The sequence below is a fragment of the Rhineura floridana genome, chromosome 4 (assembly GCF_030035675.1).
Source record: "Rhineura floridana isolate rRhiFlo1 chromosome 4, rRhiFlo1.hap2, whole genome shotgun sequence".
NCBI classification, from domain to species: domain Eukaryota; kingdom Metazoa; phylum Chordata; class Lepidosauria; order Squamata; family Rhineuridae; genus Rhineura; species Rhineura floridana.
This window is the reverse complement of record NC_084483.1, coordinates 64,232,228-64,249,065: the sequence shown is the minus strand read 5'-3', so window position 1 is coordinate 64,249,065 and position 16,838 is coordinate 64,232,228. Positions and strand designations below refer to the sequence as shown.

The 16,838-nt window shown below is 44.9% G+C and overlaps 1 protein-coding gene across 1 annotated transcript in view; it reads right to left on the bottom strand.

Annotated features, from left to right (window-relative positions):
* SH3BGRL2 (SH3 domain binding glutamate rich protein like 2) overlaps positions 1-823 on the bottom strand; it is a 34,007-nt gene extending 33,184 nt beyond the window's left edge. The window contains exon 1 of the mRNA XM_061623193.1: positions 485-823. Coding sequence (XP_061479177.1) covers positions 485-529 — 45 coding nt within the window. The 5' untranslated portion in view covers positions 530-823. The remainder of the gene's footprint in view (positions 1-484) is intronic.
* Positions 824-16,838: the final 16,015 nt, after the last annotated feature.

Below are 16,838 nucleotides of genomic sequence, written 5' to 3'. Positions count from 1 at the left end.
AGGGCGACTGCAGGTGGAAGCGGACTAAGAGGAGCCCCTTCTGCCCCTCAGCGGGTAACGGCAGAGAAGCGGCTGCTACAAACCTAAACGCAGTCGGGACTGCCGCTGCTGCTGCTCTTTCAAGAAAATAAAACAAGTCTGCTGCTGCTGCTGCTGCTCCGATTGCTTTATTGCCTTATCTGGGACGGGCAAGAGTTTGGAGGTTTTCCCCTCCCTCTCGGATGTTTTCGCTCTCCTTTCGTACTGAAAGCTTGCAGGGCAGCAAAGGCAAGGCGCAACGAGGTAAGATTCGGTTCCGATTCGAGCTGATCGCCCGGCGCCACCCGCCGAGGCACTCTTACTCCAAAGCCAGTCCCCCTCTCCTTGTTTTCAGCGAGGCTTTCTCCCAGGAAAGTCTCCAGAGGACTGCAGCCCCCGAAACTCGTGCATTCATTCGCCCCCTCTCGCAGTCAGTCCCTTTTCTCCTCCTCCCCCCCCCACTCACCGCCACGGAGCCAGAGGAAGACGCGATGAACACGCGAATGACCATCTTTCCCCCTTCCTACATTCGCCTTGCAACTGCTCCTTCTGCCGGGGTGAAGACGTGTCAGTGGACCTTTCCCTCCTGCGGCTTACAGGCAAAGGTGAGGAGAGCTTTGCAGCAGAGCGCCTTCGTGGCGCACCTTAAGCCAGACCCGCAGCCACCCAGCCTAAGCTTGCACAGCCCTTCGGCTCCGGCCGCTGAACTGCAGCCAAACAGCACCCGAACACGCACAGATAAGCAGGATCAGGCTCCTCCAAGCATCAGGATTCTGAAGATAAAAGCAAGCGAGGGAAAGGGAGGGTGGGATGAAGGTGTGCGCGAGGATCTCTGGGAAATGGAGTCCTGCAGGAGATCACCGAATGCAACTGCAGGAAAACAAAACCCCGCTTTTTCTGTAATCATTACATGCTGTTAAATAGCTGTGCACATACAGCCACGACATCACTGCTTCATCACTCAAAGAATAACAAATTATTACGAGGACAAACCAGAAAGAAAACAAAAGACAAAAGGAAAAAGAAGTGTGACAATATGGGTAGTCCCTATTTCATCTGAGAATTCTCACATTATTCCCTTTTACCTCATTTGTGATTTACCCTTTCAGACAGAAGGTTGATAAAGTTTACCCGTCTGACTGGAATGGTCCAAGTCAATTTGTTCAAAATTGCCATATCAACAAAGGTCATTGAATCACAGAGTTGGAAGGGGCCTTCAAGTTCAACCCCCTGCTCAATACAGGAATCCAACTTAAAGCATACCCTGACAGGTAGCTGTCCATTGGCCTCTAGAATGCCTCCAATGTTGGACAGCCCACTACCTACAGAGCTAATGGGTTCCATTGTCGTACCCCTCTTAACAGTTAGGAAGTTTTTCTTGATGTTCAGCCAAAATCTGTCTTCCTGCAATTTGAGCCCATTATTCCGTGTCCTGCACTCTGGGTCCGTTTTTTCTTAAGGACCAACAGGTCCACTTTTGCTTTTTATGTACTACTCTGAAGAATGCCAAACCTAGCTGTTCAGGGAAGGGGAATCTACAACCAGAAGAAAACTATTTTCCACCACCTGAAGATGGCCTTTGCATTTTGACTTTTGTACCCCCTCCAGCCACTAGGTAATACTACACGATTTGCCTTCAATTAACTAATTTACCTAGTACACCATCCAAAATTAATATCCAGCTTTGCCAATATAAAGACTGTCTTGTTCCTTTTCACTTCTGGTCTTGGCTTAATTGGGAACCTGTGCATTTGTTTAATGAATGGGGCAGATCTCGGTTACAAGCCAGACTTTACATTCTCAAAAATGGAGAGCAACCATCACTTCTTTATCCCAGGGGTACTCTCATATCTTGGAACTGAGTTCACAAGTTGGCCTTATGGCTACAACCTTCAGTCTAATATTTGTACTTTTTTGTTTTTCCTCCACCCCACCCCCTTTACTTTGGGCAAATCTTGTCTAATTAATAGCCAATAGCTTGCCACTATTTTGAGTCATTGTAGTTGACCCTAAAAAAGATATTGCTGAATTATGGATTTTGGACTTTATCCTTTTTTGAAGTTCACATCAGCCCTATTCCGTTGTTTGTGAAGGGACAGCACAAGTATAAAGGTGTTGTGCCTTTAGCCTGGCTGCCTTCCCACATGTTCAGGAGCAAATGTCTTCTGCAAAGAGCCTACTGTACTCATATGGGCTCCCTGTACAATTTAGAAGCTGATTGCACATGGAGCTTATGAAAGCACAAAAAAAGCATTACAAAAAGCAGCATCTTGCCTATTTTATATATCAAGTACCCTGATGCTCAATGTAATATATGGAAGCTAAATTCAGGTTGACGTAACGTATTTTGATAATGGGATTATCTGGAATGTTAATATACTCACAAAGTAATCCTAAACATGTTTATTCAGAAGTAAATCCTACTGAACTCAATTGGGGCTTAGTAAGAATGTAATCTTACATTTGAGGTAAGCTGGTTGAGGGGCAGGGGTTGCCAACAATTTTGGGCCCATGGGAACATTTGTAAACTGGAAGAACTGTTGTAAGCATCATGCACACACTGCAACCATATGTGTACGCATGCTGTGCAGCCACACTGTCAGCAATTAAGGTTTGAGCTTGCAAAAGCCTTCTGTTGGCTACAACAAAAACCTTTCAAGCCAAATTTTAATGGGGGGAGAGATTTGGGGACAGGACTCTGTGGGCACCAGGAAAGGCCTCTATCGGTGCATATGCACCCACTGTGGGCACCACATTTAGCAACCCATGGTTTATGAGATGTGGTGGAAGCCCTGCTACACTGGTTGAACCGAGTTACAACACAGGTAGAACCTGAGTTATGCCAGTGCCATTGCAATGGGATGCCAGCACATCCCTATGCTGGTATAGCAAATTTGCTGGTGTAGTGTTGAAAATGTGGCAGAGAGGTGGAAGGGCATGGGTAGGACAGGAGGAGTGGCTATACACCAAATCCTTCAACCCTTTATATCCTGTTCCAGCTCCCAATGAAGGTATAAATTTGCATCAATTACAGAGCTGGTATAAAGAAAGTATTACCCATAGGATTCAGCAGTGAAGGGAAAGAAACACTACCCACATGCATCTTGGCCCAGCATGCAAACTTCTCTGAAGAGCTTGCAAAGTGGCTTTCAATTCCAGGATCTCTTTTGTCCCTGGCATGACTATTGCTGGCCAAGCATTTAAAAGATGAGCGGGGCCTTTAACTCACACCTCCTGTCTACCAACCCTGGGCCCTAGTCAGTGAGCTACTGGGAGTGGCTACTCTATGAATGTAGTTGTGGCTTCTCTCGTGGGGTTTCTTTCCCTGAACAGCAAAAGACTGCTTTCCTCTTTCTTTGGATCTCAGTCTGAAGGAGGCCTGTGTGCTCTCTCGGTGGACCTCCAGCTAAGGGAGACGTGTATGGGCTACAGTCTCTCCTGGCTGCCTCCTTCATGTTCTTCAGTCGAAAGGGTGCTTCTGAGCAGTGTGCATGTGTCAGCGGCAAAAGCAAAGTAGAAATGCTATATGAAAGGACTTCCTGGGAACTCCTAGTGGCTGCCAGTGCCACAGATGCTCACACAGTCAAGGACACTTTCTTATAGTCATGCCTGGTGGGTAGTGGGTTGTACATGGAATAGGGCAAAGTGGTGTCCAGTGGACACATCCCCATTGCAGATTGGCTCCTTCCTTGGGTGACCCAGGAGTGGCAGTGCTGCTGCAGATTGTAACTGGTGGGGGCCAGTGATGTTTCTATGGACGCTGGGGATATAGTTGTTCCCTATCCACCCACGCATGTTACTTCCCATACAACCACACACCTCCATGTCTGTGCTGCGAGAGTATAACATACACTCCCATATTATAGGATATGTCACACATTATGCCACAGTTATGCCAGCATGAGTGCCCCATTGGCATAAGGAGAACAGGATTGCTCTGTTAAGTGTGTTTAGAACTGTAGCTTTACTTGTAAAAGCATTTTAGCTGAAATCAAATTAGTTTAGAGTTTTAAATGGAGTTCATGTAGAGTTCACTTGCTGTCTATTTTGTGACTAAAGCCAATCAGATTATCACAGAACAGCTTGATTTAAAGGATCTTCTAATTCCTAATGTGTCCTGTTTTTAATGCCCAAATGTGGACACCTTTATAAAGAAGTTTATTTTCTCATTACTATGTGTGGCCCCATGAGAGAACACTTGACACACATCCTGAACATATTAGCCCTGTTGGGCCATACATGCGTAAACAAACACATGAAGGCCCTACCTGAATGAATAAATGAATGAATGAATGAAACTTTATTTTTACCCCGCCCTTTTTCCAAACTGGAACTCAGGGTGGCTTACAAATAAAACTACATGTAGTTAAAGCATACAAAAACATACAATTAAAATACAATTAAACTATATGCAACCTTAAAACCATGAAACAGGCACCTAAAATACTAAAAAACAATTTAAAATAATACAAATAATGGCATAAAACAATAAAACAAACCTTGTAGAGCCCAATCCTAAACACCTTCTATCCCAAAAGCCTGTCGGAATAAAAAAGTCTTTACTTGCAGACGGAAGGATGGCAAGGAGGGAGACATTTGTGCCTCCCTAGGAAGGGTGTTCTAGAACCTAGGAGCAGCCACCAAGAAGGCCCTATCTCGTGTCCCCAACAATCGCGCTTGTGAAGGTGTTGGGACTGAGAAAAGGGCCTCTCCTGAAGATCTCAGGGCCCGGGCAGGCTAATATAGGGAGATACAGTCTGACAAATAGCCTGGACCTAGGCCGTATAGGGTTTTATAGGTCAAAACCAGCACTTTGAATTGTGACCGGAAACAGACTGGCAGCCAGTGGAGCTGTTGTAACAAGGGAGTTGTATGGTCCCTGTAACCAGCCCCAGTTAACACTCTGGCTGCAGCTCTTTGTACCAGTTTAAGTTTCCGAACAGTCTTCAAAGGCAGCCCCACGTAGAGCGCGTTACAGTAATCTAAACGGGATGTAACTAAGGCATGCATCACCATAGTCTACCTCCTCTGCCATGTCATTGTTGACCATTGAACCGCACTGTCACTGAGTTTGTTTTCCATCAAGTCTGAAAAACTGTAACTAGGGGGAGTTATGTCTTTGCCCAGTCTGGGAACGGACTGCCAAGGCCGTTGCTATGGTAGCCATCGTGATAAACTGGGAAAAGTTCTAGCAGCTATCTGTGTTAAGCTGAGTCTTCTGTGTATTGCCTCTGAACTGAGAGGTTGTCTTCTGTGTTTACCTTTGAAGAGAGAGGTACCAGAAGGGGGGTGACTGAAGAAACTCTACATGTATTTACTCTTAAGCCTTTGGCCATAATGTCTTAATAAAGACTCTTAACATGCTCTAATGCTCTGAAGACGTTTCTTGCTCAACTTAACTCCAACGTAATGTATGCTGTTTCACGCAACAACGCGCACACGTCAACAGTCATCTCTACCCAATTTAGAGCTTGCCACAAGTCTGAGGACAAAAGGTCTGGATTGAGAAGCCTTCTCTACTCCTGGAGGCTTCCCTCATAATTCAGAGCCCTGCACAATCAGAGTTTTAAATTGCACAGGGAGCCTCCACCAGTAGAAGAGCCTCCCTGGTTCAAATGACCATGAAGGAATTATACAGCCACTACAGCCAGCATGGATTTTTCACATGCTGCAATGTTAAATTGAAAATACCCCCATGCCATTCTGATGCTTCCCATAAGCTCATTTCAAAACAAAACCTTACAAAATGTATAGTCCTGAACTCAGAAACGCTTAACAACCCTGTCAATTTTCATGGCGATACACAAAACAGAGAGAATAGGGAGTTCAAAGTCTAAAAAGAGGGGGGAAACAGAGAGCCCTTTTGGACTTTTCTCTCTCAGAGTTCTCATAATCTGTTGAAATTCATTAAAAATGAAATTCATTAAAAATTCATTAAAAAACGTTTTTCTGCCAGAGTTCTCATAATCTGTTGAAATTCATTAAAAATCAGCCATGTTCACAGAGTGCCTGTAATCCTAATACTGACCTTGCCTCATACTCTGACCTTCATCTTCTGCAGTTTAAAAGTTAAAAAAATGCCTGGCTGAGTTTTAATTAATTTAAGAAATTTTGGCTTGAACCCAATGATAGTGTCAGGCATGCTCAGTAAGAACCAACTGTCAGTGTTCTAAAAGTCAGACTCACAGCTGCTGGGCTTGCCTAATCAGGGAGCCACACCCACACCAGACTTTGATTTCACTTGAGTCAGTCATGGCTTCCCCTAAGAATCCTGGGAAGAGTAGTTTGTGAAGGGGGCTGAGAGGAATTCCTATTCCACTGACAGAGCTCCAGTGGCCAGAGTGGTTTAACAGTCAGCCACTCTGATTAAAGCTTTGGTTTAAATTTGGGTGGGAGGCTACATGTGCCTGCTACAGAATAAAAAGGTGGAGGAAACGCTAAAAAGCAATGATACTGTTCACAATGTTTTCCTTTTGGAAAGGAAAGAGGCTTCCCTTCTGCCCAGTGCCCACCCACCCAATCTCTCCCCTCCCCCTCCTCCCTGCCCCCCCCGGGTCAGTGTTGCACTACAACCTGGGAGACCAGGGTTTGAATCCCCACACAGCCATGAAGCTCACTGGATGACCTTGAGCCAGTCATTGCCTCTCAGCCTCAGAGGAAGGCAATGGTAAAACCACATCTGGATACCATTTACCATGAAAAGCCTATTCATAGGGTCGCCATAAGTTGGGATCGACTGGAAGGCAGTCCATTTCCATTTTCAAACATGATTGCACAGAAATAAATCTCACTGAACTCAAAAAGTATGCAAATGATCAAATCCACCCTCCCTTCTCCTCCCTCCTATCCCCTCCCTCTTTCCTCTTTCCCCTTTCCTCCCCCTCCCCTTCCTCCTCCCCATAGTCAGTTTTACCTATCCTAAGCATGATTGCACAGGAGTAAATACCATTGAACTCTATAAGCATGCAAATGATCAAACCTACACTACCCTCCCCCTTCCTTTGCCCCCTCCAATCTGCAACTTCCCCCTCCACCTCCTCCCCCATGGTCAATTTTACCTATCTTAACCATGATTGCATAGGAGTAAATCCCACTGAATTCAATAAGCATGAAAATGATCAGACCTGCATTTTCCCTCTCCTCTCCCATCATCTTCCCCTTCCTTCTTCCTCCTCCCCTACCCACTCCAACCCTCCCTCCTCCCCCCTGGTCAGTTTTACTTATCCTAAGCATGATTGCACTGGAGTAAATCCCACTGAACTCAATAAACATGCAAACGATCGAACCTGTCCTCCCCCCTCCCCTCCTGCCTGTTCCCATCCCCCTCCTCCCCTCTGCCCTTCCTCCCCTCCGTCCTTCTCCCCTCCCCATCCCCTGTGGTCAGTTTCCCCTATCCTAAGCACGATTGCAGGGGAGTAAATCCCACTGAACTCAATAAGCATGCAAATGATCCATTCTCAGCAAACCTGCACAGGATAACATTTCTTATCTCCTGGTTTAAAAAGCAGAGAAATTCACTAATACGCAAAAAACCTTGCGGTTTAAGAACGTACCTATAGCTCACAGATATTTCTATCAAACTTTAAAAAGCAGGGAAATTGGGCAGGTATAGTGAATGTACCAGGGGAACAGGAGACCTGACCTCCTCTCTGAGATATTGGACTGCCCTACAAATTGGTCAAAATGCAAACACAATTTGGGTTGGTCTTTCACAGTCCAATCCACTTGCTGTGTAGCTTGGAAGAATTTGCTCTCTCCTGGAGACATACATATGGGTTGCACTCTCAGTGCTGCACCACTGCATCTATGTACATGTTCAACCCCTTCACTTCAATGGAATTTTCAATGTTTTGCTGGGCATGTTGTAGTCTTAAAGATCACTGTCCCCTCTCCATCATTTCAGATGTTCTACTGCTTTTCTCAGCTTCTCTAAAAGCCTATTTAAAGACATCTCTCTCCTGTTCATTATATGTTTTTCTAAGTCACAATCTGCTTTGTAAATAATAACTCAAGACCTATCCATTTATATTGCATGACAGAACTAACATGAAGTTACTTATTAGAAGCCAGTGTGGTGTAGTGGTTAGAGTGCTGACCTGGGATCTAGCTGGCCCTGATTGGCCATCAAGCTCTCTGGGTGTCTTTGGGTCCATTCACTATCTCTCATCCTAATCTACCTCATAAGGTTGCTGTGAGAATAAAATTGGGAGGGGGGAAACCAAGTTTATATGCCAACTTGAGCTTCTTGGAGGCAAAGTGGGATGTTGATGATGATTGATGATGATTACAAAACAATCCTGCAGTTTCCCCAAAGTAAAAAGGACTTCAGTTATACCTTTCATAAATACAAAGTTCTGCTACAGAACAGACTTAAACCTATTTTCTTCTTAGTTCATGTACTCTCTCGTCAATGCCCTTTTATATATCATTTGTTTTGTCATAGCTATAATTTTCATTGCTTATATCTCTGTATTTCTTTGTAGAACAAAATGCATATTTTAAAAATCTAATATGATAAAAAAGGTTGGAGTGAAAAGGGCCCCATGACTTGGGACCCTCATCTACATCTTTTATGAGTTGTTAAGATGCTGAAGTTGTCCCCTTGCTCTTCCAGCTAAGAAGCCTAATACAATGTTAATATACAAGGCTAAAGTGCTCTATAAATTCATTGATGGAGTGATTGTGTCCAAATTTAATTGCTATGACAAATTGTGGAAAACTTGTTTTATGGACTCTGAAAATTTAGTAATATGAACTAGAATATTACAGGGGAGGAAAGGACAGGGTTTGGTTCCAAAGAGGAAGAGATGCTATTATAACAAAGGCTATGTGCACACTAGTTGCTTTAAAAGTAGTGAGACCATTTTATTTGGCTGCAATTTGAAACAAATGTGCCCACGGCTATACACATCTCTCAGCTCCACTGCTAATGTCAGATCTTTTAGCACTGCCCACATCACTGTCTCTGCCTAACCTACAGCAAAGCATTTCCATTGGACACATCTTGGGAGTAGCAATGGGTTAATGACCAATTGGGTTTGAAGTCTGTGTGAAGCTGGCATCAAGGGAAAACGACCCCAGAGTGTGCCTCCAGATTCACAAAAGAGGTGGAGATGCACTGAAGCCAGCATAACTGCAAGTGTGTCTCTAGTCTAAGTGGCAAGCTCTCTTTTTCTCTTATCAGTGGCCGGATGAGTAAGGACCCAACTCAACATCACAGGACAGCTGTCCATCCAACATCACATCTAATGCAAGAGAGAGAGGGTTTCTGGGGTTTTTTTTCATGACAAGGAACGTGCAGGAGGGGAGTTACATTCCATTACCTGCCTGCAATACAAATTTATTTATTTATTTATTTATTTCCATTGCTATACCGCCCTTAGCCAATGGCTCTCTGGGCGGTTCACAGTTCCTTGGGAACTTTACATTGTATACTTATATAAAGAAGTCAGGAATAGGGGAGAAGTACAATATTTTTTCAGAGTTAAAACACTGTTCTGGGTAACGCAAGGTCTTGGGTCCTAATTTTCCACTGGAACATCCAAACCAACAGACTCATCAACCTTCAGCAGTACACAATTATTCCATTCTGAACTGCTACCAATAAGCTAATTGTCAAGCAATTATTATACCCTTGTCTAAATTGAGCTCCTGGCTTAGGGGAATAGAAATATCTGTGTTTCACAAGGCACCTTTCAGAAGCATTTTGTGCAATGGAAGTGAATTATGAAAGCTCCAAGCCCAGCTCCATAGTGAGCTGAACTCTAAAGCAGGAGTGGTTAACTCCCAGCAAGATGAGTAGCAAGAAGAAAATAATCACTCTTCTTTGTTGATCTGTGGAGGAGGGACGTGTGTGTGTGTGTGTGTGTGTGTGTGTGTAGAGTGGCCACACCCACTTTTGGCCAAAACCACCACCGCTGGCATGCAGCCTCCACAGGGTTGACCAAGGATTAATGCAGTCCTCGGGGCAAAAAATGTTTGCTATCCCTGGGGTAAAGCAACAAAACAGAGCACAATAAAGTAAAGCAAAGCCACGGACAGTGGCTTTCACTTCCTTTCTCCACCCCCCTCCACCCACTCCTTTTTGTATAAATAGATATCACCATCACCTCTGCTTTATATGTGAATGGGACAGACAAGAGAACAGGAACATAGAAAGCTGCCTTATACTGAGCCAGACCTCAGTATTGTCCTCTGACTGGCAGCAGCCAGTGGAGACTTGGACACCTTGGCCAGCTCCTTGAAAGTTCAGACTAAAGCTTCACTGAAGTGGAGATTCACTGCCTCACTGACATCAAAGCCACCAGCTTCCACTGGCAGGAGCTTTACCAGGAGATGCCAGGGATCAAACTTAGGGCCTTCTGCATGCAAAGCACATGCTCGGCTACTGAGGTATGGTCCTTCCCCTACCACTGCTCTACTGATTACCAGAGGGAACAGGGTCAAGTATGTGACTAGAGTGAAATTGTGCATCCTGTGTGGTTGGCTTCCAGTGGTATGGTTAGAGGTGCCCTGAAAACATTCAGAAACACAACTAGAAGTATGGGAAATGTCCCAGGAAAGAACAGGAACTTCTTCTTAGCAAGACATTCCCACAAGCAGCACTGCACTGGTCCGAGTCATCCACACACACCACTCATGTACGGATCAGGAGGCCCAAACCAGGCACCCATCCAATTATCTAAGGTAAGTTTCATGAATTTGCTCTTAATATATCCAACAGGAATGCCAACCAGACAGAATTTTATTGGTCAAACTAGTAAAACTGTTTTCTGCCAGACATCCAAAACTGAAGTCTGAAAAACCAGTACCCAAATCTGCTGGGCCCCTCCTCTGAGCTGCCAGGTTTTCCAGGCTACATTCATAACCTATTACAATCTGCTAACTTTTTCTGTTACTCCATGAATTCTGCCCTGGCTCCATCAGTGACTCAGCAAATTTGCTCTTGACTAACACTGACCTGTCCATATACTCCACCCCTGAGCTGCCAAATAATTCTACCCTGGCCCTTCCCAAAAGACCGGTATTGGCAACCCTGCCTCTCAAGTATTTTTCTGTGAAAACTACACTTCTTGTGTAACATGACCTTTGGGAACTAACTTTTAAAGACATAGTGGACAGAAAGCCAATAGAATGTTGTCGGACCACAACTCCTTTCAGCCCAAACCAGCATGGTCAATGGTCAGGGATTATGGTAGTTGTCAACAACAGCTGGAAGAAAATATGTTGGGGTACCTCTGACATGACTGGGCACCTCCAGCCTATTGCTATTTTGATTCAGGCCCCATCTGTACTATACATTTAAAGCAGTATTATTCCACTTTAAACAGTCATGGCTTCCGCCAAAGAATCCTGGTGACTGCAGTTTGTTAAGGGTGATGAGTTGTTAGGGGGCCTCTATTCCCCTCACAGAGCTACACTTTTCAGCAGAACTTGGAAGATTACTTTTAAAAAGCAATACATTACATTTACAATTACATGGCCCAAAAAAGTAGTAATTACCATTACAATCTTGGAGGTGGGGGCCTCCAAGAGGTCTTCTGTATCTTTAAAAGTTGTGCAGGGGGAAGGGAGAATTCCACCTTGTGGTTTTTCTCATTACAGCATTGCAAGAACACCTGCACGTGGCTGACTTTCTCTTCTCCTAAAGATACAGGATCAGTCTCAGGCCAGGAACCTGGCAACCCTAATTGCACTACAGCCTAAATGTGTACAGAGCTGCAGCATGCTTGCCATTTCATATTTAAGAACATAAGAACATAAGAAGAGCCTGCTGGATCAGGCCAGTGGCCCATCTAGTCCAGCATCCTGTTCTCACAGTGGCCAACCAGGTGCCTGGGGGAAGCCCGCAAGCAGGACCCGAGTGCAAGAACACTCTCCCCTCCTGAGGCTTCCGGCAACTGGTTTTCAGAAGCATGCTGCCTCTGACTAGGGTGGCAGAGCACAGCCATCATGGCTAGTAGCCATTGATAGCCCTGTCCTCCATGAATTTGTCTAATCTTCTTTTAAAGCCATCCAAGCTGGTGGCCATTACTGCATCTTGTGGGAGCAAATTCCATAGTTTAACTATGCGCTGAGTAAAGAAGTACTTCCTTTTGTCTGTCCTGAATCTTCCAACATTCAGCTTCTTTGAATGTCCATGAGTTCTAGTATTATGAGAGAGGGAGAAGAACTTTTCTCTATCCACTTTCTCAATGCCATGCATAATTTTATACACTTCTATCATGTCTCCTCTGACCCGCCTTTTCTCTAAACTAAAAAGCCCCAAATGCTGCAACCTTTCCTCGTAAGGGAGTCGCTCCATCCCCTTGATCATTCTGGTTGCCCTCTTCTGAACCTTTTCCAACTCTATAATATCCTTTTTGAGATGAGGCGACCAGAACTGTACACAGTATTCCAAATGCGGTCGCACCATAGATTTATACAACGGCATTATGATATCGGCTGTTTTATTTTCAATACCTTTCCTAATTATCACTAGCATGGAATTTGCCTTTTTCACAGCTGCCGCACACTGGGTCGACATTTTCATCGTGCTGTCCACTACAACCCCGAGGTCTCTCTCCTGGTCGGTCACCACCAGTTCAGACCCCATGAGCGTATATGTGAAATTAAGATTTTTTGCTCCAATATGCATAATTTTACACTTGTTTATATTGAATTGCATTTGCCATTTTTCCGCCCATTCACTCAGTTTGGAGAGATCCTTTTGGAGCTCTTCACAATCCCTTTTTGTTTTAACAACCCTGAACAATTTAGTGTCGTCTGCAAACTTGGCCACTTCACTGCTCACTCCTAATTCTAGGTCATTAATGAACAAGTTGAAAAGTACAGGTCCCAATACCGATCCTTGAGGGACTCCACTTTCTACAGCCCTCCATTGGGAGAACTGTCCGTTTATTCCTACTCTCTGCTTTCTGCTTCTTAACCAATTCCTTATCCACAAGAGGACCTCTCCTCTTATTCCATGACTGCTAAGCTTCTTCAGAAGTCTTTGGTGAGGTACCTTGTCAAACGCTTTTTGAAAGTCTAAGTACACTATGTCCACTGGATGACCTCTATCTATATGCTTGTTGACACTCTCAAAGAATTGTAATAGGTTACTGAGACAGGACTTTCCCTTGCAGAAGCCATGCTGGCTCTGCTTCAGCAAGGCTTGTTCTTCTATGTGCTTAGTTAATCTAGCTTTAATCATACTTTCTACCAGTTTTCCAGGGACAGAAGTTAAGCTAACTGGCCTGTAATTTCCGGGATCCCCTCTGGATCCCTTTTTGAAGATTGGCGTTACATTTGCCACTTTCCAGTCCTCAGGCACGGAGGAGGACCCGAGGGACAAGTTACATATTTTAGTTAGCAGATCAGCAATTTCACATTTGAGTTCTTTGAGAACTCTCGGGTGGATGCCATCCGGGCCCGGTGATTTGTCAGTTTTTATATTGTCCATTAAGCCTAGAACTTCCTCTCTCGTTACCACTATTTGTCTCAGTTCCTCAGAATCCCTTCCTGCAAATGTTAGTTCAGGTTCAGGGATTTGCCCTATATCTTCCACTGTGAAGACAGATGCAAAGAATTCATTTAGCTTCTCTGCAATCTCCTTATCGTTCTTTAGTACACCTTTGACTCCCTTATCATCCAAGGGTCCAATCGCCTCCCTAGATGGTCTCCTGCTTTGAATGTATTTATAGAATTTTTTGTTGTTGGTTTTTATGTTCTTAGCAATGTGCTCCTCAAATTCTTTTTTAGCATCCCTTATTGTCTTCTTGCATTTCTTTTGCCAGAGTTTGTGTTCTTTTTTATTTTCTTCATTCGGACAAGACTTCCATTTTCTGAAGGAAGACTTTTTGCCTCTAAGAGCTTCCTTGACTTTGCTCGTTAACCATGCTGGCATCTTCTTGGCCCTGGCGGTACCTTTTCTGATCTGCGGTATGCACTCCAGTTGAGCTTCTAATATAGTGTTTTTAAACAACTTCCAAGCATTTTCGAGTGATGTGACCCTCTGGACTTTGTTTTTCAGCTTTCTTTCTACCAATCCCCTCATTTTTGTGAAGTTTCCTCTTTTGAAGTCAAAGGTGACCGTGTTGGATTTTCTTGGCAATTGGCCATTTACATGTATGTTTAATTTAATAGCACTGTGGTCACTGCTCCCAATTGGTTCCACAACACTTACATCTCGCACCAGGTCCCGGTCCCCACTGAGGATTAAGTCCAGGGTTGCCGTCCCTCTGGTCGGTTCCATGACCAACTGGTCTAGGGAATAGTCATTTAGAATATCTAGAAACTTTGCTTCTTTGTAATGATTGGAACACATATGCGGCCAGTCTATGTCTGGGTAGTTGAAGTCACCCATTACTACCACATTTCCTAGTTTGGATGCTCCCTCAATTTCATATCTCATCTCAAGGTCTCCCTGAGCATTTTGATAAGGGGGACGATAGATCGTTCCCAGTATTAAGTCCCTCCTGGGGCATGGTATCACCACCCACAACGATTCTGTGGAGGAGTCTGCCTCTTTTGGGGTTTCGAGCTTGCTGGATTCAATGCCTTCTTTCACGTATAGAGCGACTCCGCCACCAATACGTCCTTCCCTGTCCTTCCGATATAGTTTATATCCAGGGATAACCGTATCCCACTGGTTTTCTCCATTCCACCAGGTCTCCGTTATGCTCACTATATCAATGCTCTCCTCTAAGACCAAGCACTCCAGTTCTCCCATCTTGGTTCGGAGGCTCCTAGCATTAGCATACAGGCACTTGTAAGCAGTGTCTCTCTTCAAGTGTCTTTGGCACTTGTGGTTTGGCCTGTGGTAATTTTGCTCTTCTGAATTTATATCCTGTGCCCCTGCTCTCACAATGCCTACTTCTAGGCCTACCCCTTTTAAAATTTCATCATTTCTTTGGTTTTTATCCCAGGGGGGAGGTTTATTCCAAACCGGACCTTCCTCAGCTCCTGTCGGGTTTCCCCCCTCAGTCAGTTTAAAAGCTGCTCTGCTACCTTTTTAATTTTAAGTGCCAGCAGTCTGGTTCCATTCTGGTTCAAGTGGAGCCCGTCCCTTTTGTACAGGTCCGGCTTGTCCCAAAATGTTCCCCAGTGCCTAACAAATCTAAACCCTTCCACCCGACACCATCGTCTCATCCACGCATTGAGACTGCAAAGCTGGGCCTGTCTGGCTGGTCCTGCGCATGGAACCGGTAGCATTTCAGAGAAAGCCACCTTGGAGGTCCTGGCTTTCAGCATCCTACCTAGCAACCTAAATTTTGCTTCCAGGACCTCACGGCTGCATTTCCCCATGTTGTTGGTGCCAACGTGCACCACGACCACTGACTCCTCCCCAGCACTGTCTACCAAACTATCTAAACGACGGGCGATATCCGCAACCTTCGCACCAGGCAGGCAAAACACCTTGCGGTCTACACGCCCATCACACACCCCACTGTCTATGTTCCTAATGATCGAATCACCCACTACAAGGATCCCTCCACCCCCTGGAGATATATCCTCGGCACGAGAGGATAGCTGCTCATCCCCCAAGGAATGGGTCCCTTCTAAGGGATCGTTTCTCTCTTCCTCAGCTGGATGCTCTCCTTCCCCGAGACCACCATTCTCCATGATAGCAGGAGAGCTATCATCGTTGGAGTGGGACACAGCTATAACGTCCCTGAAGGCCTCCTCCACACACCTCTCTGCCTATCTCAGCTTTTCCAGGTCAGCCACCTTGGCCTCAAGGAAATGAAGTCATTCCTGGAGAGCCAGGAGCTCATTGCTCCGAGAGCACACCCTCGACTTCTGTCCAACAGGCAGATAGTCGTACATGCTGCAGGCGGTGCAAAACACTGGAAAGCCCCCGCACCCCTGCTGGCTTCTTACCTGCATAGTTTTGTTACAAACAATACGCCCTAGCCCCTTTTGGGGGTCCTAGTGGCTGGATTCGTTCCCAGATACTCACCCAATAGAGCTCAAGAACGAATGAAACAAGATGGAGAATGGAGAATATTTATTTCTAACATGTGCACATGGAGAAGTAGCAAGCTAGTTCTGACAAACTATGCCTTGCTGGCCTTTTTATCAACTTTGCTTTACTAATTATTTATGCATCATTATGATCATAATTACATCACTTTAATCCCTGGCCATCTCCTTCTGGTAACATCCCCTCGCTTCCATATCCATATATGGAACTTGTTTTTCACACTATTCCACCTTGAATGTTGCAACAACATTTGATACTTTTCTACAGTACAGGTGGACATTGCAACTAAAAGCCTGGGACCTTATTTTTGCAAACACAGCTATCTATTGTGCAAATGCAGCTTTAAACAATGATAATGCATGTCAGCAACTTAGCATTTCTCTTTACACACTCACAAGTAAGTTAACTGTCAGCAAATTATCACACAAGCAAGTTGATTTTCAGTTTACTGTGCTACAATTCCAAACAGGCCTAGCACTTTTTACTTTAACCAAACAAGGCAATTAAGCAAAATACATTTTTAATTCAAACAAATTAAGTCCATTGTCACAGTTTTGTTTGAGGTTTATTACGTCAATAGGTTGGAGACTGTGGTTTAGTTGAGGTCAGGGAACAGAAGGGCAGAGTGGGGGGCCCTGGCCTCCTCGCTCTGCTGCCTAACTCGCTCTGCTGCCTAACTCGCTCTGCTGCTTAACTCGCTCTGCTGCTTAACTCGCTCTGCTGCTTAACTCGCTCTGCTGCTTAACTCGCTCTGCTGCTTAACTCGCTCTGCTGCTTAACTCGCTTTGACGCTTCGTCAGCTGGGGTTCCCTCTAGCTCGTGGAGCAGGCTCCCTCGCTAGGTGCTCTGACTT